Here is a 25,338-nt window from a genome sequence, read left to right on the forward strand (position 1 = left end):
GGGGCATATCACCCCTTCCTTCCACTCCACCGATAGCTGTTCTGTTTTTCCGGCACAATCTGGATCAGCCGGTGCAGAAAAATGGCCAGCCTCTCCGGGCCCATCTTTATGAGTTCAGCTCCGAAACTATCCTTACCAGTAGCTTTATTGTTCTTGAGCTGGCGAATGGCAACCTTAACCTCCCTCAAAGTGGGGGCTGGTTGGTTTCCATCCTCCGCAGTACTGACGAAGGCATTTCCTCCGTTGTCCTGTCCTTCATTGCCTGTGCTATCAGCGCCATTTAGGTGTTCGTCGAAGTGCTGCTTCCACCTTTCGATCACCTCACGCTTGTCCGTCAAAATGCTCTCATCCTTATCCCTGCACATCTCGGCTCACGGCACGAAATCGTTGCGGGATGCGTTGAGCTTCTGATAGAACTTGCGTGTTTCTTGAGACCGGCACAGCTGTTCCATTTCCTCGCACTCCGTCTCCTCCAGGCGGCGTTTTTTCTCCCGAAAGAGGTGGGTCTGCTATTACCGGTTCCGTCTATAACGCTCCACGTTCTGTCGGGTCCCTTGCTGCAGCATGACCGCCCGCGCTGCATTCTTCTCCTCCAGAATCTGCCTACATTCCTCGTCGAACCAATTGTTCCGTCGATTTCATCCCACATACCCGACGTTGCTGCAAGCTGCATCGTTGATGTCTGTTTTCATAGTTTTCCAGCAGTCCTCAAGAGGGGCTTCATCCAGCTCACCCGCTTCTGGTAATGCAGCCTCGAGGTGCTGCGCATATGCAGTTGTGACATCCGGTTGCTTAAGCCGCTCTAGGTCATACAGGGGAGGCCGACAGAGAGTTTTAGGCGAAGTTTAAACACCACCAGATAGTGGTCAGAGTCGATGTAAGCGCCACGATAATGTCGGAGAAGTCTCGTCCATCAATCAAAACGTGGTCGATTTGCGATTCTGTCCGATGTGGTGATCTTCAAATGTATCGGTAAGGCTGTGCTGGAAGTAGGTGCTACGAATGGCCATATTCTTGGAGGCGGCGAAATCAATTAGCCGTCAGCCAGTGGGCGCTGAACTTTTCAATAGTCAGTCTGAATTCCTCCTCTTAACCAACCTGAGTGTTTAGATCTCCCATGATGATTTTGACGCCGTGGCTTGGGTAGTGCGCTTTCGAGCTGCGCGTAAAAGGCGTTTTCATCATCATCAATACTTCCGGAGTGAGGCCTTTGCACGTTTATTATGCTGAAGTTGAAGAACCGGCCTTTGAGCATCAACTTGCACATTCTCTCATTGATGGGCCACCGCCCGATCACGCGCCTCTGCATATCACTCATCACTATAAAAGCAGAATCTATCACGTATCGCTCTCTGTAACTATCATAACATGCTGCACATTATGAGAGACTGTTTATCGTATACTGCTACAAATTTGATCAGATTGGGGGGATAGTAGTGCATGATAAAACCCCTCTAAACATGCTCCAAGCCTGGGGGACACTAATGCTATTGGAAGTTCGTGGATTGTTTATCGTGCTAGTAAAGAAAAACACCTATCACCAACGGTAAGCCAACGAGAAAAATGGATTTTATCATCGCTCTCTCTTTGGGGCTCTCGCTCGCTGCTTCCATTTATCAGACTTGTTACACCTTGCGATACAATGACGATCGTGGACCGCAACAGATGGGATGTTTTTCTTTGCTTGCTTTGATCGTGCTTCATACTCAATTGAGAGCGAATTCTGCAATGCCTGTCCCTTCCAACAGACTTCCTGCAACGCTACGATACCGAATCCGCGATGCTTCAGTACGTCGGCGAGTATGCGTGTGCTCTCGATGAAATTAAGAGATCAACAGTTCCGCATACGAGCTTCCGATCGCTAGTACCTTTAGGTCGCTGTGGTCTTCGCCCATTGTCCCGGTTCGTATTCTCTCGTTGATTATTCGTTGCTTGATTTTTTTACAGCTGGATTGCAGGGCCTGACGCTAACCCCCTAGATTTCCGGATGACTAATCCCCCTGAATATTCGTAGGGCCATAGTGCACAGTTTAGCTTAGAGGAACTCGGACGATGATCAGCCGTCCCGGTTTGCAGCTATGCCCAGCCGTTTACTAACCCATTGAAACAATATAGATTCTAAATAGTATCTTTATAAACGCTCAGTCAATTTCATTGAAAATATTGGCTAATATTTCTTTACAAATGCATTTGATAGTTCACTTAAAGATCGTTTGAGATCTTTTCAACATTCATCAGAGATTTAACTGCTAGATAAACATTCACGAAATCCGCCAAAATCATTTTAAGGAACATTCGCTCAAAGTTATAACATTTTTATGCACATACAATGCAATTCAAAACCGCACTCAAAAAAGTTTTTATCACTTACGGTGAACATTTGGAAGATCTTTTGCATATCATCCAACCGTTCTCATTTTCCATTAGAATTACTTGCACCCTGTTGCCTTGATGACTTCATTTTATGTTCGTTAAAAATCATGTTGCGGTCAAGAAACCAACAGCGAAATCTACTTAGGTGAAGCCATTCTTGTTGGTCGTTTCCCGTCAGGAAAAAATATAAGCTTAAACAATCAATCCTTTGCGCTCGACTTATGGCAACTCTCGGTAAACAACGTCCAATTTGGAAAATACAAAAATGGCTTAGTCAGGGAGCCGGAGCCATTTTGCAAATCATTCTTCGGTGGGCCACTTTTCGGACCGGAAGAGCCTCGCGTTTTCCCAGCGCAGGACGAAGAACTTGAAGGACGGCGGTACGCAAACGAATACCGTCAGATGCCAACCGAAGCCGTTAAAACTTTTCGTCTGGAATATTGAACAGACATCGCCTCGTAATTTGCATAATTTGATCATCTCGTTTCTTCGGTGCCTTTTGGTGTAAGCAAAAATGGATCAGCAATGGACTAAGGGGTGTGCGAGGGGGAAACGGGGCATTTTTTTTGGCAGCTGACACAGTTTAGCAAAATTGAGATCCTCCGAAATCCTTTCGTTTGGGGATTTGATTGGACACTCACTTACACAGGATGAGCTGCCAAAAAAAGGATGGCTTCCGACGAGGTTAAATGATGACGAGGACGACGACGACAATCAAGACGGCGTCTGGCAGCACCAGATTGATGGCACAAAGGATTTATCCGAAGGAGATTCATGGGTTTTCAAAGTTTACAGAATTCAATGAGAGAATCAATATTGTTATGAACGAGGCAATCCGGGGGCTCCACAGGCCGGGTTTGCCTATTGAGCTATTCGATGATTTTTTTGTAAACCATACCTGAGGGGTGGCAACGGCATTGGGGGAGACGAAATTGATTTTCATAACACATTTTTATGCAAATCACGTTCGCTTATAAACATGTGCCGCGATTTTCTGATTTTCCCTAAAAGTAACAAGGCTGCAGGCAAATCCGCTTTGTGTTGCTGATTTTTATTCGACAAACCGCTTGGTGGCTGGATTGTGTTAGTGGCGTAGGTAAGGGATGGGTGGAGTGTTGTTCTGAAAATGATGTTTCGTGGTTGTTATGGGTTTAATCTGATTTTGAGCAGCGAAAAATAAGTAGATGAGCAATCAACAACTGTGAAACTAGGGTTCAGATTAAAAGGCCTTACCACGTAACGCACCTCGAAAAGATGAACTAAACGCGTTACGGGCCAACATTGCAATTAACCTTAATAATCTCACTGAATGCCGAAGCTGTACTTCAATTTTATCGGCAGATTGGGTCAAGTAGCAGCTCACAAAAGTTCATTTCACTAACGAATCCATTCTGTCCCTCTTCCAGTGGAAATCACGGTGGTGTGTTATGCGGAAACTATCTCCAGTAGCAGGTAAGTGGATACGGATTTGATTCCCCAATCATGATTGAAAGAACCCTCCTGGAAAATAGCTACGAAAAAAATCTCAAACAAATTTAATTTTCTCAACCTGTGTCACAGCTGCCGGTTATAATCCCATTCGTAACCCCAAATTCCTGCCGTATAAAAATACACCCGACAATCTCCATCACGATACGGAACATTCCGTACGGAAATCCTTTGATCCCTTGGTCGATACACAAAAACACGGAATGGTGATACGAGCTGCTTACGATACATACTGTACGCTGCATTGATTTTCAGCTCTCTTCTTCTATCCGAGCTATTTTCCCTACCAAATCCAAGACTGGAAGTCACGACGGGCAAAAGGAAGTGCCTGATTCGAATTTATCGATAGAAAAACTTTAACCGCTCATCTCCGAGGACACATTTACTCGTTTCAATTTGGACAAGAAGGGGAAGCAGGAAATCGAATACACACTTCAGACAAAACAGTTTATCACATCACGACAGAGGGGTTCTCAATGTGTGGGCATTTTGTGCATATAAGGTAACACAGGCAACATGTACAAAATGGGAAAGTGCCTTTTTTAATTTCTTGCTTAGCATCATTTTAAACGCTACTTTCATTTTGTATATTCAGAATCATTTTCAAAAGCTTATTTTAAAAAATCTGCTGAGCTTTCTTCCTGGTATTAAAACAGCTAGTCCATATTGGTACAGCATACAACATGGCTGGCCTGAAAATTTGTTTGAATATCAAATGCTTGTTCTTAAGACAAATTTTTGATTTTCTATTAATAAGGGGATAGAGACATTTTACATTTTTGTTACATTTGGCTTGAATGCCCTCAATGTGATTTTTGAAAGTTAAATTCTTATCTTGCATGAGCCCTAGATACTTAACTTCATCTGACCAATCATCACGACAACATGTCTAGTTGAAGGTTTCAAATAAAGTACTTTTGAGTTATGTGGGAATATTATTAGTTGGGTTTTGGAAGCATTAGGAGAAATCTTCCATTTTTGCAAGTATGAAAAAACAATATCCAAACTTTTTTGCAATCGACTACAGATGACACGCAGGCTTCGTCCTTTGGTGAAGAGGCCTGTGTCATCCGCAAAAAAGGATTTTTGACATCCCTGAGGTAACTCAGGTAAGTCAGATGTGAAAATATTGTATAATATTCAAAATGCTACCTTCAGAAAACTATGGATTATTCTAACAATGTATGTTGGAAAATTGAAGTTATTTAATTTTACAATCAAACCTTCATGCCAAAAACTGTCGAACGCTTTTTCTATGTCTAGAAGAGCAAGACCAGTAGAATAGCCTTCAGATTTGTTGGAACGAATCAAATTTGTTACACGTAAAAGTTTATGAGTGGTCGAATGTCCATAGAGGAATCTGACGTTCATTGGCAAAAATTGAATTTTCGTTGATGTGGGCCATCATTCTTTTCAAAATAACCTTTTGAAAAAGTTTACTGAAGGAGGAAAGCAAACTGTATGGACGATAGCTAGAAGCTTCAGCAGGTTTTTTGTCCGGTTTAAAATTGGTACAACCTTGGTATGCCAACTGTAAACATTTGTTAAATATATCAACTAAGAATGATAAGCTACTTTCTGGAAGTTTCTTGATGAGGATGTAGAAAATTCCATCATCGCCAGTAGCTTTCATATTTTTGAATTTTTTAATAAAAGTTCTCACATCTTCCAAATCAGTCTCACAGGCATTTTCGAAAACGTTTTCTTGATTGAGAGTATGTTCGAAGTCCTGAGCAACTTGATTTTCAATTGAACTAATAAGTTCTAAATTTAAATTGTGCGCACTTTCAAACTGCATAGCAAGTTTTTGAGCTTTTTTGCAATTTGTAAGTAATAATTTGTTTTCCTCTTTCAATGCCGGTATTGGCTTCTGAGGTTTATTTTTCAAAATTTAAGATTATTTTCAAAAGGGCTTAGAGCAAGGGTCCAATTGAGAAATTTTATTTTCAAAATTTTTGTTTCTTAATTGTGAAAAACGTTTCTTGATCATCGCATATAAACACGGATTCAAATTTTTCTTCACATTTTGGAATTATAATGCTCCTGGCTTCAACAATGGAATTTGTTAAAGTTTCAAGAGCATTGAGGTGATAGAATTGAGAATCGCTTCATGAGATATTTGAAATACAACAGGGACATGATCCGAATCAAAATCAGCATGAGTAACTAATTGGCTACAAAGATGACTAGAGTCGGTAGATGGATTTCTAGAAGAGGAAAAATATGAAGGGCTATCAGGGTATCGAATTGAGAAATATCCTGTAAAGCACTCATGAAATAATTCTGCCATTGGAATTACTTTGAGAATTATTCCTTGACCGATGTTTCGCTTTAAAGTCACTAATGACAAAAAAAAATTACAATTTGACTTATTGCGAGTCAATTTTCGCAAGTCAGTTTGGAGCAAATTAACTTGCTGTCTAGAGCATTGAAAAGGCAAATAGGCAGTAATGAAAATATATTTACCAAGCTGTGTTTCAACTGATACGCCTTAAATTTCAAAAACTTTAGTTTCAAATGACGAAAACAGTTGATGTCTATGATTGATGATTGCAACTCCTCCAGATGTCCCATCAAGTCGATCATTACGATAAACAAAAAAGTTAGGAACTTTTTTAGTTTGGATCCAGGTTTAAAAAAGGTTTCAGTAATAACTGCTATATGCACGTTATTAGCTGTAAGAAAATAAAACAGCTAGTCCTCCTTACCATTCAAGGAACGAGCATTCCAATTTAAAATATTTAAATTATTTTTTATTGGAACCATTGTGGTGACTTTGAACATTGCATCATTAATTAGATTCAAATATTCAGTTAGAAAATTAAAATCAGAGGCAGACTTATCACTTGAAGTGGGTATATTTGATGATTTTCCGTTAGAATTTTCGGTAGACGAAGAGGCGGAGTAGATGTTACCTGTGCTGCCAGGGTTTTTTCCATTTGATTTGAAACCAGTAGAATACCCATTCTACTCATACTACGAATAGGGGAGGAGTTCAAATTACCTGCTTCGATTTTGGCAAAGAATTTTCCGGGGGTAGATACATTCGAAATTAAAAGATTCGAACGGCTACCTGACGGATTAAAATTAGTTTGTGAATGAGCATGATTATGATCTTCCTGATAGGTATGATTCCTAATCAAGCGATCGTTAACTGAAAAATGAACATTTTTCGATACTCTACCAGGCAAATTCCGGAAACGACCGTTATCGTAACGGATATTATCTTTCATCTGCCCAGCACGAGCCTCAACGACTCGCCTACGTGAAGGGCAAGCCCAAAAATTGGACTTATGATTGCCCCCGCAATTCGAGCATACAAACTTGGTGGTATCCTCCTTCACTGGACAGACGTCCTTGACGTGAGAAGAACCTCCGCAAATCATGCATTTAGCATCCATGCGGCAATATTTTGTACCATTACCCCACTTTTGGCACCGACGGCACTGAGTGAGGTTCTGGTAATTTCCTCCAGGTTTCTGGAAATGTTCCCATGTCACACGGACATCGAACATAAGTCTAACTTTTTCTATAGCTTTAACATTATTTCGATATTTTTTGTTAAAGTGAACTAAATAATATTCTTGAGAAAGCCCTTTCCGAACAATGCCAGATTGGGTTCTCTTTTTCATAATGATTACTTGGACTGGGGATAATCCAAGTAAACAATTTACCGTAATTTCTGGTGGAATTGATCATTTTTCACGGTTTTTCTAGTCTGTTGTCTATAATGTTAACAATGCCAAACAACTAAATGCAGGAAAACAAGTACGATGGTGAGCCTCACCGACTTATGTACAGAAATTTTCTAACAAATATCATTTAAGTGTTAACAAATATCTCTAAAATAAAAAATCAGAGGATCTCATTTCGGAGTGAAATTGATCACTTGTCAATGCCATTGTTGTTAGTTTTCAAAACAACACTACATGATGAATTTGAGCTCCCTGGATCCGAATATGCTTGTCAAATTCTTAACAATACAATATTTAAATAAATAACGAATAGCTAAATTTCAAGAAATACGCGGAAAACGCCTAAATGTATGCAATTTCCTATATAATTCCATGATATCTAACAGAAACTCAATTATTTCAACCATATGAGCTAAACGGTACGAGTTTTGGTGATGAAATCTGGTTTGGAGATATATCTCAAGCATCCTCACAAACTTTCAGGTTTATACCATGTTCAAATCCTTACTTACAAATAGTTCATAGGTGTTTGTCAATACTGCACCGCGTCAATACTCGTTGACGTCGTTTGTCAATACTGCATGATTTTGAAATTTTAAATTATTTTCATTGTAATAAACATTTTTTAACGCAAAAAACATCACGACACACAATTTGACAATAGTTACAGCAAACAATGTTCATTTACTGCAGCTTTCATTAATATTTCTCGCATAACTTCTGATCTCGCCCTAAAAGCCATTGGTAACCATGTGTGTAGCTCGTTGTTTCTGAGCATTTGAATGTATTTTCATGTTATTGACCAACGCTATAGGGAAGAAAAGATCATTATTTACCTGCCCGCGATGTTGGTTTGGGTGCTTATTCTTTCATTTGCTCAGAAACAACGAGCTACACACGTGGTTACCAATGGCTTTTAGGGCGTTATCTCAGAGTATGCGAGATTTGTGCTCTATTACGAATAAACAAAATCGTGTGACACGATGATCAATTTCACCCTTCTGATCAATTACACCCGATTTTACGGTATTCCATTTTTGATCTCTTCGGGTGACTTATAGTCACTTGAAAGACCTTACTTTGAACAAACGTTCAGTTTTGTCGTCATAAGTAAAACAAATTGTGCTTCTTCTCTTCAAGATGTTTGAGAAAAAAATCACGATCTTTAAGAGTTTCCGGCAAAACGCAGCAGTCTCCTCTCTTTGCAATTTGGATGGAGACCTTGATTCCCATAATGGAGTTCAAGATCGACTGCCTGAATCTCCCAAATTCGGAGCAGCTGACCACGATAGGAAGCACTCTTTGCTTCCTCACTTGAATCAAAGAGCCTGGGCTGGAAGCTGATTCGATTTGATGTTCGGAAAATTTGTCTAGAGCATCGAACTGATTGCTTATTTCGATGCAATTATCAACATTAACCATATCACCCTTCGAAAAAAGGGCGCATTCCGGAGACACGTCCTTCCTTCAATTTTTGCCACGTTTAGTTTTAAAATCCGGTTTTATGGGATGAAGTTTCTTTTCAAGACGGTGTCCAAGAAGGATTACCACCGCTAGCTTTTACTAACGGGTCCAAAGAAAAAAAAATATCGAAGGCACGGGTCCAAACTAGGATCGTAAAGCTATCGATACTATTGATTCAATTGTACTGAAAAGTACTTTTTTATTGCTTTAGGTAGTTTTTTATTCTCAACAACCAAGATCAGAGACCTTTTGTGTACGCACAGCATGAAGGTGCGATGCACACTTATTGAGAACCACTGCTGTATCTTCCAATTTCCACTTCTGCACATTAGTCACATCGATTGCTCCCTCGCGGTAGCTACAATGCTGGGTAATGTAATCGATATATTTTGGCTATGCCGTCTGATATAGGTACATACGTATTTGTAAACCTATCTAACTACGTACTTTAGTTCGAAGTTTTATGTGCGCTCTCAGACTGGATTTCATTACCCTCAACGGTCCCTTGTCGGTTCTCGCAAGAAGAACCCTTTTTCGAACAGCCTAACATCTGAAATCTGAAGCTGGTAAGATTCTTCACCCAGCTAGAGGAAAACACTTGAACTTTGGAAGCCATTTGTCATCGGCGAGATAAGAGGTAAAATCACACACGCACGTATGCACGCTCCGATGACGAGGACGGTGCCGCACTGCCACCGAGACCAAGTGATTTCCTGGTACAGACTTCACTTTACTTTTACGAGACGCGAGTTACCCTTTTTAGGGTGAACTTACTCGCACCTTCAGAAAATGGTACCGTATGACGGGGTTACATTGATCAGTTTGTTTTAGATATCTAACAAAAATGAAAATCTTCCTAGATCTTATATCTTAATAGAAACTGGTGCCCATTGCTCGGGACTTCTTCTGCTTGACATTGCGTTATCACTGCGTCAGAGTCTGCTTCTCAGCTTAGTGTTCATTTAGCACTTCCAGTTGTTAGTTGAGAGCTTTCTTTGCCAAAGCTGCCATTTTCGCATTCGTACATACGATGATACTCTATACCCAGGAAAGTCGAGGGAATTTCTATTACGAAAAGATCCTGGACCGACCGGGAATCGTACCCAGACACCTTCAACATGGCTTTGCTTTGTAGCCGCGGACTCCAACCACTCGGCTCGGGTCTAAATACAACATTTTACGAAGAAAGTAATTTCGATCGATGTTACCCCTTTTTACGGTACCCATCTTCTATGGAAATAGAGTTCCGCTGAAACACACCCTCGCGTGGCAAAGGTTGCGTTTTGGATTAGATTTCTTCCGACTTCTGGAAACATAAATAATCCATTTAAGATTCATCCTCGGAGACGCCTCGAAGACCAGTCGGAAGATAGGTACCGACAATGTTTATCTCGTTTGTTCTTTCTTGTCGCCAACACGGACCGAACTTCAAACGGAAGAACAAGAATGATGGCCCATTCCGGTTGAAGATCGGGGACACTTTGGTGTCTCGATGGGGCGACTGGCTGAGGGCGTGGTGTTAATGGGAGGCACTGTGGAGTGGCAAATGATGGAGAAAATCATGACAGCGATCATTACGCTGACGGCTTGCGATAAATTTAGACGGTGTTTTTTCGAGACAAATGGGAGTTTGTATGCTGGGATTTCAACTGAATGATACAAATGTAAAACGAGTATTTTATTAAAAAAAAAATATACATACTGTAGTTATTATTGGAACTTATTTGAAAATTGGATCCAAACTTGTTCATCTTAATGATCGACTGAATGGAGTATGTAGTGGAGTTTCAATCATCATTCATCAAGTTAATTTGCATCAAACGTACTTGTGGAAATTGACTCGGAATAAGTAAACATTGTTACTTGAATTAAAGTTCAAATCAAGCTGATTCTAATCATAAAATATCTTTATTCAAATCGAGCAAAAAGCGATGTACATCATAATCATACATAAAACCGCGTCTCCTCTTGAAAATTGAAACGTGTCCTAATTAATTTCGAGCAAAGTGCACATTTTTACGAAGCTCAGTAGCTGCTGCCACATGCTGGGATGAAACTGAACCAAGCTAATGAACACTTGGCATATCGAAAAAGAGGGAGTAAGGTAAACATAAAAGCTATTACCCAGGAGAGGCTCCGAGTGAAAAGGATGCTCTCCTGGGAGCAAGTAGCTACGGGGCAGGTATCTCACTTCACTCTGGCAAGAATAATTTCATTAAATTTTCATCAAACGTACTCTTCGGAGCGCGCAAGTAGCTCTGAGGGACCGGCGTTGGACCGGAAGGCGGGCATTGTTGTACAACTACTCTATCGCTTCAAAGCAATAGAAAACTAATTAGTTACCAACATAAACTATGCTCTCACACCTCTCAGCTGCTCTGGCTCTGGTAGATGCAATCGTTTATTGTTGTTTGTCTTCTGCGATTTTTCGGTGAAGCATGCGGTAAATTGGTGACGGTGGTGAGTTTAATTAAATGGCTTTGAATGATATCTATACATCAGCATTTTGGGGACTTTCTGAAAAATTCAAACTAATTAGAGAGACGGTCTTCTATTTCCGAAAATCATTGCCGATTATGTGTCGAAGTAGTGCTTTATCAACATCAACAGCAATCACCCACATATTCAAATGCATGCAATCGTATTGAACTGTTGTTTGAGGATAATAAATTACGTGGTGTCATAACGAATGGTAAATAACAGATAAAAATAAGATCAAGCCGGGAAAAGGGCAATACTGAGCTCTCGAAAACAGAAAAAAAGAGTAGAGAGTTTACTGCAGGAATATGCACTCATGCTTCAAACACACGAGACACAACCAACGACGAGACACACGAGCAATTGGATTATCCCCAAAGGGGTTGTTGGCAGTCGTTGTTATAGATGAACCACCACCGGTATCTAACAAGTCAGGTTACAATTTATGACACGCCATCGAAGTTGAAAGTGAAATCCAAATCATAAAACACACCTGTCGTGTTCACAGTTTTGTCTGCATTCAATTATGGGGAGAAGCAGCGACTTTTTTCCAGCTGCAATAAATTTAGTGAACTACATTGAGCTTATCCCTTTTATGACTGGTTCTTCTTCTTCTTTCTTGGCATTACAGTCGAAGCTCGTTATAACGACAACTTTTATAGTGACAAAAGCTCTCTACAGCGAAATTTTTCTGTCCCTTGAAACATATTTTCATGTTATAATTATTCCCTAGTACAACTTTTCTCTATTACGACGGTACCTTGCGATGTCGTTATAACAAGCTTCGACTGTACTTTCTCACTGGGACAGAGCATGCTTCTTAGCTTAGTGTTCTTATGAGCACTTCCACAGTTATTAACTGAGAGCTTTCTTTGCCAAAATTGCCATTTTCGCATTCGTATATCGTGTGGCAGGTACGATGATACTCGATGCCTAGGAAAATCAAGGAAATTTCCGTTACGAAAACATCCTGGACCAACCGGAATTCGAACCCAGACACCTTCAGCATGGCTTTGCTTTATAGCCACAGACTCTAACCACTCGGCTAAGCAAGGCCCTTATTATTAACGTCCCAATCTTAAAAAAAAAACTTGAATCAGAACATCGTTTATCCCAGCAGTGATGAGTTATTCAACAACTATTGTGACATGCAGTCATATTGATAATTTTTTTGTAAGTGTTTTCCTTCTAGCTCATTTGTGGAAATAGCTTGAAACGAATTCAGTAATTTTAATCTGAATATGAGAAAACTGCATTCGAAATACTATACATACTATAATTGTTTTAACTTTGAACGCAAATTTGGTTGAAATTTATTCGAAAACATAAACAAATTTCCTTTGAAATATTTTGCCTTCTATGAGAATAATACTCCAATTATATTTAACTCAAAAGCTTGGAAACGAAAAAAAAATCAATGTAGCGTAATGCTTTCAAGAATACTATCTCTTCATATCACCGCACGTCACCACCGGAGAAAAATTCAATGCATCAATAATTTCTTCAGGTCCAACCATGGGAGAATAAATTCCCTCCTGAAACCGCACAAAACGAAGGAAAACCAAACAATTTCCTGGAGACGCATTGAAAGAAACCCGCACCAAGCAGCTCCGTCACGTCGTCGGTCGTTCCGTCTCTTCTCACTTCAATTACGTTTTCGAGCTCGAACACAATTTAACCGTACACCTCCTGAAGGAGGCGGACGACTCTTCAGAAGATGTGTAACAACCACGACGAGACAGACTTACCCACAAGGACCGACGCCACAAAGGGGTATTTGGCTGGACAAAAGACATTTTTAAAACTCTATAAGTTTTTTGAATAATGTTATGCATATGATAAAAAACAGTTGTGGAATAATGCCTTAATCTCAGTATTCCTTTATTCAAATCTATGTTAGCGCTACATCACCTTAAAATCAGGGTTTGAAAAATGTGAATTAATTATTTATATGACACCTTTTTTGTTTTTTTTTTCTTTTTATTATAATATCAGTTTCCAAAGACAAAACAATATTGTAAATTTCGTACCATTTGTAATCGTCGCCGGTAAAACCGTCGCCAAAATCGTCGCCAGCCAACCTGCCGCTGCAAATTTGACGTTTCACCAGTCTTACCAACATAACGGCGCATCATCTTCTTGGATTTGTTTGCTGGCTTTGATTTTGTCGGTCTGTTTGAAAGTTGGAGGCGCGTTTTGTTGGCCGTGAAACAGACAATATGCTAGAACACAGATGAGCATGAGCATGAGCATAAATGTCCGTACAATTCGTAGTTGCTACTCCGTGATTGACCAGAACAATCGAAGTTGCACAGGGATTTAGTGAATGGGGCTTGGGATTAGCTTACCATTCATCAATGTGCACAAATCGAGAGCTCAAACTTAAGAAGCCAATAACGGCGCCGGCCACGTCCTTACGGTCATCGGGGAAGGGAAGGAATGTTAGTTAGACAACCATTGGTTTTAGAGACCGAAGAATCTTCTGCATCTCCATAGTTGTCATGGAAAGGATATTGGGTTAGTGGGATAAGGTAAGGATCTGGGAGTCATCTTTAGTTGATGATGAGATCCTTGATATATTCACGCCTGACCGGATTCGTGATATTATTTGATATATGAATTGTATGCCGAACAAATGTCCATCGTTCGCACCCGCAAGAGCAAGCAACGCGACCAAAGGATCAAACACTACTAACACTGATCACGCGATCCGCGGCTCTTATATACTATCGTGCCGCGCGAGCGACGCGCAACACGATTGATCCTGCCCGCATCACTCGCCCCCGCAAGAGCAAGCAACGCGACCAAAGGATCAAACACTACTAACACTAATCACGCGATCCGCGACTCTTATATACTATCGTGCCGCGCGAGCGACGCGCAACACGATTGATCCTGCCCGCATCACTCGCCCCCGCAGGAGCAAGCAACGCGACCAAAGGATCAAACACTACTAACACTGATCACGCGATCCGCGGCTCTTATATACTATCGTGCCGCGCGAGCGACGCGCAACACGATTGATCCTGCCCGCATCACTCGCCCCCGCAGGAGCAAGCAACGCGACCAAAGGATCAAACACTACTAACACTAATCACGCGATCCGCGACTCTTATATACTATCGTGCCGCGCGAGCGACGCGCAACACGATTGATCCTGCCCGCATCACTCGCCCCCGCAAGAGCAAGCAACGCGACCAAAGGATCAAACACTACTAACACTAATCACGCGATCCGCGACTCTTATATACTATCGTGCCGCGCGAGCGACGCGAAACACGATTGATCCTGCCCGCATCACTCGCCCCCGCAAGAGCAAGCAACGCGACCAAAGGATCAAACACTACTAACACTAATCACGCGATCCGCGACTCTTATATACTATCGTGCCGCGCGAGCGACGCGCAACACGATTGATCCTGCCCGCATCACTCGCCCCCGCAGGAGCAAGCAACGCGACCAAAGGATCAAACACTACTAACACTGATCACGCGATCCGCGGCTCTTATATACTATCGTGCCGCGCGAGCGACGCGCAACACGATTGATCCTGCCCGCATCACTCGCCCCCGCAAGAGCAAGCAACGCGACCAAAGGATCAAACACTACTAACACTAATCACGCGATCCGCGACTCTTATATACTATCGTGCCGCGCGTGCGACGCGAAACACGATTGATCCTGCCCGCATCACTCGCCCCCGCAAGAGCAAGCAACGCGACCAAAGGATCAAACACTACTAACACTAATCACGCGATCCGCGACTCTTATATACTATCGTGCCGCGCGAGCGACGCGCAACACGATTGATCCTGTCCACATCACCCGCCCCCGCAAGAGCAAGCAACGCGACCAAAGGATCAAACACTACTAACACTGATCACGCGATCCGCGGCTCTTATATACTATCGTGCCGCGCGAGCGACGCGCAACACGATTGATCCTGCCCGCATCACTCGCCCCCGCAGGAGCAAGCAACGCGACCAAAGGATCAAACACTACTAACACTAATCACGCGATCCGCGACTCTTATATACTATCGTGCCGCGCGAGCGACGCGCAACACGATTGATCCTGCCCGCATCACTCGCCCCCGCAAGAGCAAGCAACGCGACCAAAGGATCAAACACTACTAACACTAATCACGCGATCCGCGACTCTTATATACTATCGTGCCGCGCGAGCGACGCGAAACACGATTGATCCTGCCCGCATCACTCGCCCCCGCAAGAGCAAGCAACGCGACCAAAGGATCAAACACTACTAACACTAATCACGCGATCCGCGACTCTTATATACTATCGTGCCGCGCGAGCGACGCGCAACACGATTGATCCTGTCCACATCACCCGCCCCCGCAGGAGCAAGCAACGCGACCAAAGGATCAAACACTACTAACACTGATCACGCGATCCGCGGCTCTTATATACTATCGTGCCGCGCGTGCGACGCGAAACACGATTGATCCTGCCCGCATCACTCGCCCCCGCAAGAGCAAGCAACGCGACCAAAGGATCAAACACTACTAACACTAATCACGCGATCCGCGACTCTTATATACTATCGTGCCGCGCGAGCGACGCGCAACACGATTGATCCTGTCCACATCACCCGCCCCCGCAAGAGCAAGCAACGCGACCAAAGGATCAAACACTACTAACACTGATCACGCGATCCGCGGCTCTTATATACTATCGTGCCGCGCGAGCGACGCGCAACACGATTGATCCTGCCCGCATCACTCGCCCCCGCAAGAGCAAGCAACGCGACCAAAGGATCAAACACTACTAACACTAATCACGCGATCCGCGACTCTTATATACTATCGTGCCGCGCGAGCGACGCGAAACACGATTGATCCTGCCCGCATCACTCGCCCCCGCAAGAGCAAGCAACGCGACCAAAGGATCAAACACTACTAACACTAATCACGCGATCCGCGACTCTTATATACTATCGTGCCGCGCGAGCGACGCGCAACACGATTGATCCTGTCCACATCACCCGCCCCCGCAGGAGCAAGCAACGCGACCAAAGGATCAAACACTACTAACACTAATCACGCGATCCGCGACTCTTATATACTATCGTGCCGCGCGAGCGACGCGCAACACGATTGATCCTGTCCACATCACCCGCCCCCGCAGGAGCAAGCAACGCGACCAAAGGATCAAACACTACTAACACTGATCACGCGATCCGCGGCTCTTATATACTATCGTGCCGCGCGAGCGACGCGCAACACGATTGATCCTGCCCGCATCACTCGCCCCCGCAGGAGCAAGCAACGCGACCAAAGAATCAAACACTACTAACACTGATCACGCGATCCGCGGCTCTTATATACTATCGTGCCGCGCGAGCGACGCGCAACACGATTGATCCTGCCCGCATCACTCGCCCCCGCAAGAGCAAGCAACGCGACCAAAGGATCAAACACTACTAACACTAATCACGCGATCCGCGACTCTTATATACTATCGTGCCGCGCGAGCGACGCGAAACACGATTGATCCTGCCCGCATCACTCGCCCCCGCAAGAGCAAGCAACGCGACCAAAGGATCAAACACTACTAACACTAATCACGCGATCCGCGACTCTTATATACTATCGTGCCGCGCGAGCGACGCGCAACACGATTGATCCTGTCCACATCACCCGCCCCCGCAAGAGCAAGCAACGCGACCAAAGGATCAAACACTACTAACACTGATCACGCGATCCGCGGCTCTTATATACTATCGTGCCGCGCGAGCGACGCGCAACACGATTGATCCTGCCCGCATCACTCGCCCCCGCAAGAGCAAGCAACGCGACCAAAGGATCAAACACTACTAACACTGATCACGCGATCCGCGGCTCTTATATACTATCGTGCCGCGCGAGCGACGCGCAACACGATTGATCCTGCCCGCATCACTCGCCCCCGCAAGAGCAAGCAACGCGACCAAAGGATCAAACACTACTAACGCTAATCACGCGATCCGCGACTCTTATATACTATCGTGCCGCGCGAGCGACGCGAAACACGATTGATCCTGCCCGCATCACTCGCCCCCGCAAGAGCAAGCAACGCGACCAAAGGATCAAACACTACACGGGTAGAAATCAGAATCCAAAAACAAGATTATGACTCATGAAATCATGATTCCAGCGTGTTTTCGTCTTATGAAAATACACCATGATTTGGACTCATGATATCATGAGTCAGATTGCCGTAACGCAACACACGCGTTAGATTTTTGTAGCTGATTACTCGGAATCATGATTCAAATGCCAAAAATGCTGAGTCGCGCATCCGTTTATGATCGACAAAATACAAAAAAAAGTTAAAAATAGCACGCATTGAGATTCGATCCAAGAACCTTCCGATTGTGAGCCACGTACGCTACCACTCAACCGCTTCGACATATTGAATTCAGAGTGATCGATACGAATGAGATGAAGCAAAGTGCGCCGCTTAGTGTTTTCACACTGGATGTTACGCTTATGAGGAATCATGATTATGACTCCAGGAACCATGATTTGTGATCCTGATATTATGACCTAACCAATTTATGAATTTCATGATTTGTAAATCATGGTGTGGGGATCAGATTTTTATCCGTGTACTAACACTAATCACGCGATCCGCGACTCTTATATACTATCGTGCCGCGCGAGCGACGCGCAACACGATTGATCCTGTCCACATCACCCGCCCCCGCAAGAGCAAGCAACGCGACCAAAGGATCAAACACTACTAACACTGATCACGCGATCCGCGGCTCTTATATACTATCGTGCCGCGCGAGCGACGCGCAACACGATTGATCCTGCCCGCATCACTCGCCCCCGCAAGAGCAAGCAACGCGACCAAAGGATCAAACACTACTAACACTGATCACGCGATCCGCGGCTCTTATATACTATCGTGCCGCGCGAGCGACGCGCAACACGATTGATCCTGCCCGCATCACTCGCCCCCGCAAGAGCAAGCAACGCGACCAAAGGATCAAACACTACTAACACTGATCACGCGATCCGCGGCTCTTATATACTATCGTGCAGCGCGAGCGACGCGCAACACGATTGATCCTGCCCGCATCACCCGCCCCCGCAAGAGCAAGCAACGCGACCAAAGGATCAAACACTACTAACACTGATCACGCGATCCGCGACTCTTATATACTATCGTGCCGCGCGAGCGACGCGCAACACGATTGATCCTGTCCACATCACCCGCCCCCGCAGGAGCAAGCAACGCGACCAAAGGATCAAACACTACTAACACTGATCACGCGATCCGCGGCTCTTATATACTATCGTGCCGCGCGAGCGACGCGCAACACGATTGATCCTGCCCGCATCACTCGCCCCCGCAAGAGCAAGCAACGCGACCAAAGGATCAAACACTACTAACACTGATCACGCGATCCGCGGCTCTTATATACTATCGTGCCGCGCGAGCGACGCGCAACACGATTGATCCTGTCCACATCACCCGCCCCCGCAGGAGCAAGCAACGCGACCAAAGGATCAAACACTACTAACACTAATCACGCGATCCGCGACTCTTATATACTATCGTGCCGCGCGAGCGACGCGAAACACGATTGATCCTGCCCGCATCACTCGCCCCCGCAAGAGCAAGCAACGCGACCAAAGGATCAAACACTACTAACACTGATCACGCGATCCGCGGCTCTTATATACTATCGTGCCGCGCGAGCGACGTGCAACACGATTGATCCTGTCCACATCACCCGCCCCCGCAGGAGCAAGCAACGCGACCAAAGGATCAAACACTACTAACCAATATGCTAGAACACAGATGACATAACAATAAATATTATAAACGGGTGTTCAGTGAAGAGCGTATTTTTCTCTCTTCAAGAGAATCACTCTCTGGACTCCCTAAAAATGGGTGGCATGTTTTTCGCATCGCTCGGGTGCTGTCAGTGCAATCGAAGATGGAGTTGAAACAGCAAGTACTCCACGAGCGTGTTGTACGGTTTTACCTTACGTGCCGAAAGAAAGCAACCCGAACAACTTTCCCCAGTGCCGTCCCATTGAGGATTTTTTTGGCTCTCTCATTTTCTAGTATACAAAAACAAGGGCAGTGTCTGCAGACTGTGGGAACACTTCGCTAGAGTAAGTGTAGCGTGAACAGGGATTGAATCCTGAGAAAATTGAGAGAATCTCTCACGTATCGCTCTCTGGTAGTATTATAATATGCAGCACATTACAAGAGACTGTTTATCGTCTACTGCTACCACTTTTATCAAATTGGGGGGATAGCAATGTATGATAAAACCCCTTTAAACAAGCTCCAAATATAAGAACACTATTACTACCGGATGTTCGGGGATTGTTTATCGTGCTAGTAGAAAAACACTTATCCCCAACGGTAAACAACCGAGAAAATGGATCTTATCATCGATCTGTTTTTGGGGCTCTCGTTCGCTGCTTAAATTTAGCAGACTTGTTACAAGTTACAACTTGCGATACATTGCTGATCATGGACCGCAACAGATAGGTTGTTTTTCTTCGCTTGCTATGATCGTGCTTCAAAATCATATGAGAGTGAATTCTGCAATGCCTGAGCGTGAAACATTCCGACGTCAGGTATGTTTGCAAGAAATGCGTGGCCAGATACTGGCCTTCTGCCGGAGGTGTCCAGTGACGATAAACAAAAGAGGAAAACCTCAAAGGGAGGTTTTAAAACAGTTTTGAAGGAGGACAGAACACTTAATGATCTGCCGAAAAGTGTAACTTCCAGTGTCCGTGCATAGCTGCTGGAGGAAGAGTTGAAGCTCGTCGCAGAAGAGCAGCTGCTGCAAGAAGAAGCACTACAGGAGCAGACTGCAGCTAGCCGAAGAAGCACGTCGGCTGTTTAGAAAGACGGCGACTAGCGGAGGAAGAAAGCAAGATGCGTGAACGGACATAACTGGAATAGCTGGAGCTAAAACGAAAGAAGATGCAAATCAGGAAAGAGTCGCTTGAAAAACGCCAGGCTCTCATCCGAAACACGGCACCAACGTGTAGCAGAAGCAGTTCAATATTATGCTTCTCGAGAATTTTTAGCATTTCGATCACGTTCTCTTTACTTTTTGTGTTGCGCGCCAGGGTTAGGTACTAGTTGGGCACTTTGCGAATCTTTTCTGAAAACCGCAGACCGTCGAAAAAGTTGCGCCGAGTTGTGATCAATCTAAACCATTTTAAACACTTGCAACTTGAAAACAAGATGGTACGAACATTTTTGTTCCATATGTTTTTTAACGATTAAACAATTCTCGCGGAACATTACTAAAGGACCTATGTACAAATGAGAGATTCTCTCCTCTCCCGTTCTCTTTCGATTATAACAGTGGAATACTAAAGATTTTGGGAACTTTTTCACTATAGATCGAAAGTCAATTTCCTTGACTAGCGTTTCATACAAAAAACGCAACAGAAGAGGTTAATATGACTCAGTTATTAATGAAAGAGAAAGTAAACAAAGAGAGCCTCTCAATGTTAGATAGGTCCTTTAGTAATGTTCCTCGAGAATTATGCTCATTGTCCAGTTTAGGACAGAAGCCCTAAAAGTGATTCACTTCCTCGGCGAGATATTTTGACATTACGTTTTTTACTTTTTGGCTGGCGCACAACTCGGCGCATGGGCCACCGGCGCGCAACTTGTTGGACAGTCTGCGGATTAAAGTAAAGATTCGCAATACAAGATTCGAACGAAAAGGTGAACAAGTGGTTGAATTTTCAGAACGATGTTGGAGGATCTAGAGGAGCTCTGGAGGACGACGGCAATGAAGATCAACAACCTGCTGATCACGATCCACTAGAAAATCTCGTAGACCCAGCAGTCGAGTACCTTGAAATAAGAGCTCTTACGGACCGGTCAGACCATCCTGGTCTTTCGAACCCGCCAGCTCAAATAACGCAAAATACTCTGACGCACTCGTTACCCACTCCTCCGGTTCACACGCTCACTCAAGTGCAAATCGCTGCACGACAGGTTTTGGGAAAGGATCTTCCCACTTTCGGCGGGAATCCAGAAGGCTGGCCGATCTTTATTAGCAATTTAGAGCAGTCCACTGCCACTTGAGCATACCTATTCAAATGCTGAAAATCTGGTCTTAGAAGAGAAACGCACTGGAGTCGGTTTGTGGTCAACTGCTCTTGCCCGCTAGTGTACCCGCACGTCATTAAACCCTGCGTACACTGTACTGTAAGGGGCCCAGATAGCCGTAGCGGTAAACGCGCAGCTATTCAGCAAGACCAAGCTGAGGGTCGTGGGTTCGAACCCCACCGGTCGAGGATCTTTTCGGGTTGGAAATTTTCTCGACTTCTCAGGGCATAGAGTATCTTCGTACCTGCCACACGATATACACATGCAAAAATGGTCATTGGCATAGTAAGCTCTCAGTTAATAACTGTGGAAGTGCTCATAAGAACACTAAGCTGAGAAGCAGGCTCTGTCCCAGCGGGGACGTAACGCCAGAAAGAAAGAAGAAGAAGACACTGTACGGTAGACCAGAACTCCTCATCCGGTCACGGATGACGAAGATACGCTAGGTTCCCGCACCTGGTCGTTTGGAAATGCTGATACAATTCGGTATTTTGGTGCAAAATCTGGTCGACCTTCGAAAAGCAGCGAGCCAGCTCAATCATCTTTCGAGTCCGGCATTGGTGCAGGAACTTGTAGAGTAACTGCTTGGTTCAATGCGGATAGACTGGGCAATCTACAAAAACCATCCGGCGACCCTCTAAACGTTCGGAGGCTACGTGACCGGGCTGGTAACGGTGACAAGTTAGGTGTCTTTTGAACTTTATGAAGAACGCACAACAGCGAGAAATGGCGATTCGAAATCCAGGCAGTCCAGTAACATCTACGCTCATTCTGGTAAACAACTGCTTCTTTCGACGAATGAAGGGTCATCCTCGAGGCCAACTTCCTCAACAAAAGGTGGGCTGAGTACTCTCACCTCCGTGAAGATAAGCAGGCTGTGTGCAGCATGTGGTCGGAATGGACATGGATTGGAGGAATGCCATCAATTCAAGTGCGCGACTTTGGATGAACACTGGAACCTTGTTCAGTTGAAGGGTTTGTGATAAACAGTCACAACAAATGGTCATGCCGTTCCTGGAATTGGTGTGGTGTCGAAGGATGAAGGCAAAAGCATAACACTCTCCTACGTACCTCCTCTTCCTCCCCTGGAAACGAAGAAATGTCAGCAAGACACTTGCTGTCGGAGGACGTGAAATGGCCGCTCTTTCGCATTGTCTACGTCGTTCTCTTCAGTGGCAGTTTATCTCAAACAATATTCGCTTCATCAACAAAGACTTCTGTTACACTCTGTTGTTTAAGTCGCTAAGGAGGTCGGAGTCAGAGGTCAGCTAGAACAACAAACACTCCAATGGACCGGAAGCGTTAAACGGAAAAAAGTGCAATCCCACCATGTCTAAATTGAAATCGCTGGCAAAGGCAACGATAACCGGTACAGATTAGTCGATGCTCGTACCGTAAGCTAACTTGTCCTACCCTTACAATCTCTCAAATACGCTAATCGGTTTCCTCATCTTCGTGGTCTCCCGCTGAAAGACTACGAAATAGTCCAACTTAATTTGTTGATAAGGCTGGATCACAGTTTTAGATTGTGCGTTCCGCTAAAGCTGCAAGAAGAGGGACCGAAGGATCCAATCGGGGCGAAATGTAGACTAGGGTGGAGCATCCACGGTTGCGTACCCGGTCAATCGCCTCAAACTGCAATTGTTAGCTTTCACGTCGGAGCTGTATCGGATCTGGAGCGGGAATTGAACGAGCAGCATCGTGAATACTTTACCCTGGAGACCACAGACGTTTCGTATCCACTTGAGACTACAGAGTCGAAGGAAGATACGCGTGCCAGAAAGCTGCTGAGGGACGCAACGCATCGTGTGCCCTCTGGATGTGGATAAGAAACCGGGCTGCTTTGGAAAACAGACAAACCTAACTTCCCCGATAGCTACCGCATGGATGTTCGTTGGCTGGAAGCTCTAGAACGGAAGCTGCAGAAGGATTTAGAGTTGCAGCGAAGAGTGGTAGAACAGATCGTAGAATACGACCGTAAAGGATACGCCCACAAAGCGAGCCTGGCTGAACTAACCTCAGTACCAGCTGATCAAGTGTGGTATCTCCCGCTGAGTGTTGTTACGAATCACTGAAAATCCGGAAGGTGCAACTAATCTGGGATGCAAAAGCGATCAGCTTTTCTTTCAATTCCAAGATATTCAAGGGGCTATTGAAGAATTCCTGGGAATATGGGTCAAAAACGCTCAAAGAAATGCAATGAAATTAACTTCATGAAATCTGAATCGAATTCTATGGGAACTATTCATAGATGTATGCCATGAAGTCCGTGCAGGATCATGAACATCTATATATTTCACTTGTATTAACGGGGAATGGTCCTCCGGAAATCTAGGGGGTTGGTTCAGGCCCTGCAAGCCAGCCGTAAAAAATCAAGCAACGAATAGTCAACGACAGAATACGATCCGGGACAATCGGCGAAGACCACAGCGACGTAAAGGGACTAGCGATTAGAAGCTCGGTACGTGGAACTGTAAATCTCTGAACTTCATCGGGAGCACACGCATACTCGCCGACGTAATAAAGGAACGCGGATTCGGCATCGTAGCGTTACAGGAAGTGTGTTGGAAGAAATCAATGGTTCGAACGTTTAGAGCAGTGTTTCCCAAACTTTTTTGATTTTCGCCCCCTTGAGACCAATATTTTTTGGAATCGCCCCCCTGGTATGAAATTTAAACATTTCAGAATAGGTTTTTCATAAGAGCTTATCTGAAATCGTAGATTTCTCTTCATCGTTGCTCTTTTGGCATTATTGCAGAAAACAGATGCTTTATTCGTAACATATTTTTGTGCTGAAGAATGAAGAATCACTATATTTTACTTCATTAACAATGAATATTACAGATTTATCAAGTTTTGCGCAATTATAAGTGAAAGAGAGGATCGATGAAGAGAAATTGCTCATGTTAGTTAGGCCCTTCTGAAGTAACAGTGTAAATTTGTATTACGCGTTAAATTTACGTTGCAGTATGGATCAATATCAGAAGTATACCGAAAATTGGTCAAATTGAAACGGTGTAGCAGTCAATCATAATGCTTCAATAAAAATACCCCAAAATAAGTGCATTTTACTTGTATATCCATATAAGAGTCATACAATATCTATCATATGCATCAATTGTGTTTGTTTCAACAAATCTTTTATCCTACCTTATCTGCTATCACCAAAAAAGCTCACATTCTGCTTTTTTGTCTTCTTTTTTAATGTTTTTTAAGTTGTTGAAATAAAATTTACGAAATTTTGGGTAATACATATTCAACTCTTCTGGAAATAGCCCAATCTACATACAAAATATAAAAAAAAATATCAGTAAACCCACATTTTTCAACTCTACATTCACTGAAATACAACGTTCAATTTAGATTTTTCTGAAGCTTTGATCCAAAACATCAAAATGAGTAGTTTAACAAATGCGTGAGAAATAATAGAAACTTAAGCTGCCTTATTCTTAAGATTCCCTAAGAAAAAGCCACCAAATTTTACTTTGGACTTAGAAATAAATTTCAAGCATCGCCAAATGTTCTCACGTACTTTATGATTTTAAAATGCATTCAATATTATTTTTGGCAAAAACCATTGAGCGCGTTTAGAGGTTAAGAACAGATGAAATAGTTAGGTGTCAAATAAGTTCTTCTTCGGATGTATGTGTTATCACTAAAATTTGTTTGTCTCTTACAAACTTTGAATCTATATTTGTTTTTCAATTGATCCAACTTTCGCCCCCTTTTCA

At 43.8% G+C, this 25,338-nt stretch overlaps 1 protein-coding gene across 5 annotated transcripts in view; it reads left to right on the forward strand.

Annotated features, from left to right (window-relative positions):
- Positions 1-25,338, forward strand: part of LOC5578483 — a 389,689-nt gene that overhangs the window by 112,677 nt on the left and 251,674 nt on the right. For all 5 annotated transcript variants that reach the window (XM_021849424.1, XM_021849425.1, XM_021849427.1 and 2 more), the window contains exon 3: positions 3,780-3,825. In XM_021849424.1, the coding sequence (XP_021705116.1) occupies positions 3,780-3,825 (46 nt within the window). The remainder of the gene's footprint in view (positions 1-3,779; positions 3,826-25,338) is intronic.

This window comes from Aedes aegypti, chromosome 3 (assembly GCF_002204515.2).
Source record: "Aedes aegypti strain LVP_AGWG chromosome 3, AaegL5.0 Primary Assembly, whole genome shotgun sequence".
Classification (NCBI taxonomy): Eukaryota; Metazoa; Arthropoda; class Insecta; order Diptera; family Culicidae; genus Aedes; species Aedes aegypti.